This window comes from Oryzias melastigma, linkage group LG20 (assembly GCF_002922805.2).
Source record: "Oryzias melastigma strain HK-1 linkage group LG20, ASM292280v2, whole genome shotgun sequence".
NCBI classification, from domain to species: Eukaryota; Metazoa; Chordata; class Actinopteri; order Beloniformes; family Adrianichthyidae; genus Oryzias; species Oryzias melastigma.
In genome coordinates, this window is record NC_050531.1 from 18773596 (window position 1) to 18776267 (window position 2672).

The 2672-nt window shown below is 39.0% G+C and overlaps 1 protein-coding gene across 6 annotated transcripts in view; it reads right to left on the reverse strand.

Moving 5' to 3' along the window:
- The window catches only part of LOC112151081 (solute carrier family 12 member 7), a 49350-nt gene that overhangs the window by 13573 nt on the left and 33105 nt on the right, over nucleotides 1-2672 (reverse strand). For all 6 annotated transcript variants that reach the window (XM_024279733.2, XM_024279735.2, XM_036217517.1 and 3 more), the window contains exon 9: nucleotides 279-446. In XM_024279733.2, the coding sequence (XP_024135501.1) occupies nucleotides 279-446 (168 nt within the window). The remainder of the gene's footprint in view (nucleotides 1-278; nucleotides 447-2672) is intronic.

Sequence of the window (2672 nt, forward strand, 5' to 3'; positions counted from 1 at the left end):
GTGTGTTATGAAACAGTACTGTGTGTTATGAAACAGTACTGTGTGTTATGAAACAGTACTGTGTGTTATGAAGCAGTGATGTGTGTTATGAAGCAGTGATGTGTGTTATGAAGCAGTGATGTGTGTTATGAAGCAGTGATGTGGTTATGAAGCAGTGATGTGTGTTATGAAGCAGTAATGTGTGTTATGAAACAGTAATGTGTGTTATGAAACAGTAATGTTTGTTTTGTTGCAGTAATTAGTGTAATGTAGCAGTAATGTGTCTGCTGCGGCCTTACCAGTGACGGAGGGGAAGTAGATACCAACGAGCAGCGTGAAGAAAGTGGTAATGTCGTTGACAACGTAAGGCATGTAGATGTCCTGGCTGGGATCGCTGGCCCCAACAGACGAGACCCTCCTGTTTTCAACCAGCATGTCTTTAGGGCCGTACACAGACCACATGTTTTCTGAAAGACGATCGGCATCCAGGACTTCAGTTACACATCAATCCCACAGCCAGAAAAAATGTGCAAATGCTACAGCTCACTAGAAACGTGAATCTGTTTAAGCATTTCTGTGACACTCTAAATTCAACATTAACTTAAAAAACCCAATCACAAAATTGGAGAAAATAATGTGTAATAAGTGTAAAACTGGCACTAATTGATCTAGGAGATATTAAAGAAAATCCATTACATGGATTCTTAAAAATGTCTTAATGTGTGAAAGAAAAAAAAGTAATTGTATAAATTATTTTGTCATTTTGTAGTCATCTCACAAAGAAAAAAAAATAAGTAAAAATAGAACAAAACATGGTTTGAAAATATTAATAGAACAGCAGATGGTCCAGAAAAACCTGTGTAAGGAGGAAAAAGTAGAAATGATCCCATGGGTAACGTTGAGCACCTGCAGAGACCTGTCCCACCACACGGGAAAGAAACAAGAGAATGCACACCAGCAGACAGCTGGCAGCGAGACAACAGTTACACAACATGAGCCGCACTCACAGACAGTCTGTGCTGCAGCAGATAAGAGTCACTGATCCCTGACTGATGGGCTCCACACGCCCACAAGTCTCTTTACACCAGTTTTAGATCATTTGATGATCAGACAAACACCATGCAATAAAAACTTATCATTTAAAGTAACTTCTGAAATATTTTATTACAAGCATTTTTTCCAATATTCATTTGTATTTTTTTATTTAATTATCAGTTATCTGTAAAGAACATTTTTAATAAATAAAAACATTGACTCATATAACAGTTGTTGTCTTGCTTTGTTCTAAGAAGCCCTTTTGCAGAATAAAATAATTTCAAAATCCTCTAAAAATGTAATTTGAACGAGAGTTATAAAGATTGAAAGTGGCATGTTAAAGCTTTGTAGTAAAACTATTTTCAAAATATTAATTGCAGGTATGTTTTAGACGTGTTTGAAAATGTCTTAAGAGATTTATAAATGTATCCTGATCAGTCTTTTTTTACTTGACACATATGTTTTTAAAGTAATAAGGAAATTTAATTCAAGTCATTTACAGTAAAGGCTAATAGTTCAACTACTCAAACCAATTACATTTTTTGTTTCACTATAGTTTAGAACCCTTTGATCAAAAACAAAACTAAGCTTTAACTTTATGAGAAGACCAACCAAGTCTCCACTAGAGGGAGTTATTTTTTCCTCTTGAAAGATGAGCACCATTCCTCATCTTTCGATCATAAATGTTGTTCATGTTTGCTAAACTAGTTGAAGTCTGAATTTAAACTGTAAATGTCATGATTACAGTAGGAAAGTAAAGACATCTTGATGTTTATTCTACAGAAACATGTTATATACACTCTATTACCAGCAGTATTGTCTCTTTGACTCACATATGAACTGAAGTGCCATGCCATTCCTAACCCAAAGAGTTTAATATGATGTGGGGTTTCCAGCTTCAACTCTTCTGGATAGACTGTCCACAAGGTTGAGGGGTGCGTTTATAGGAATTTCTGACCATTCTTCCAAAAGCTCATTGGTCAGGTCACACACTGATATTGGTGGAGAAGGTCTGGCTCTCAGTCTCCACTCTAATTCATCCCAAAGGTGTTCTATGGGGTTCAGGTCAGGACTCTGTGCAGGCCAGTCCAGTTCATCCACACCAGACTCTGTCCTCCATCTCTTTATGGACCTTGTTTGATGCTGTGGTCCACAGTCATGTTGGAAGAGGAAGGGCCCGCTCCAAACTGTTCCCACAAGAACATGGAATTATCCAAAATGTTTTAGTATCCTGAAGCATTTAAAGTTCTTGAAAAATAAGCCCACACCATAATTCCTCCTCCACCAGATTTCACACATTGCAGTCTGAAATGTACCGTTCTCCTGCAGCCTCCAAACCCAGACTCATCCATCAGATTTCCAGGTGCAAAAGCGTGATTCATCCCTCCAGAGAGAGCGTCTCCACTGCTCTGGAGTCCAGTGGCAGCATGCTTTACACCACTGCATCCAACACTTGGAAACCCATTCCATGAAGCTCTCTGCGGACTCTACTTGGGCTGATCTGAAGGTCATATGGTGGTTGGAGCTCTGTAGCAACTTGGCTGTGCAGAAAGTCGGTGACCTCTTTGACCTATGCTCTTCAGCATCTGCTGGCCCCTCTCCATCAGTTTACATGGCTGACCACTTGGTGACGGAGTTGCTGTTCCCAAACTCTTCAG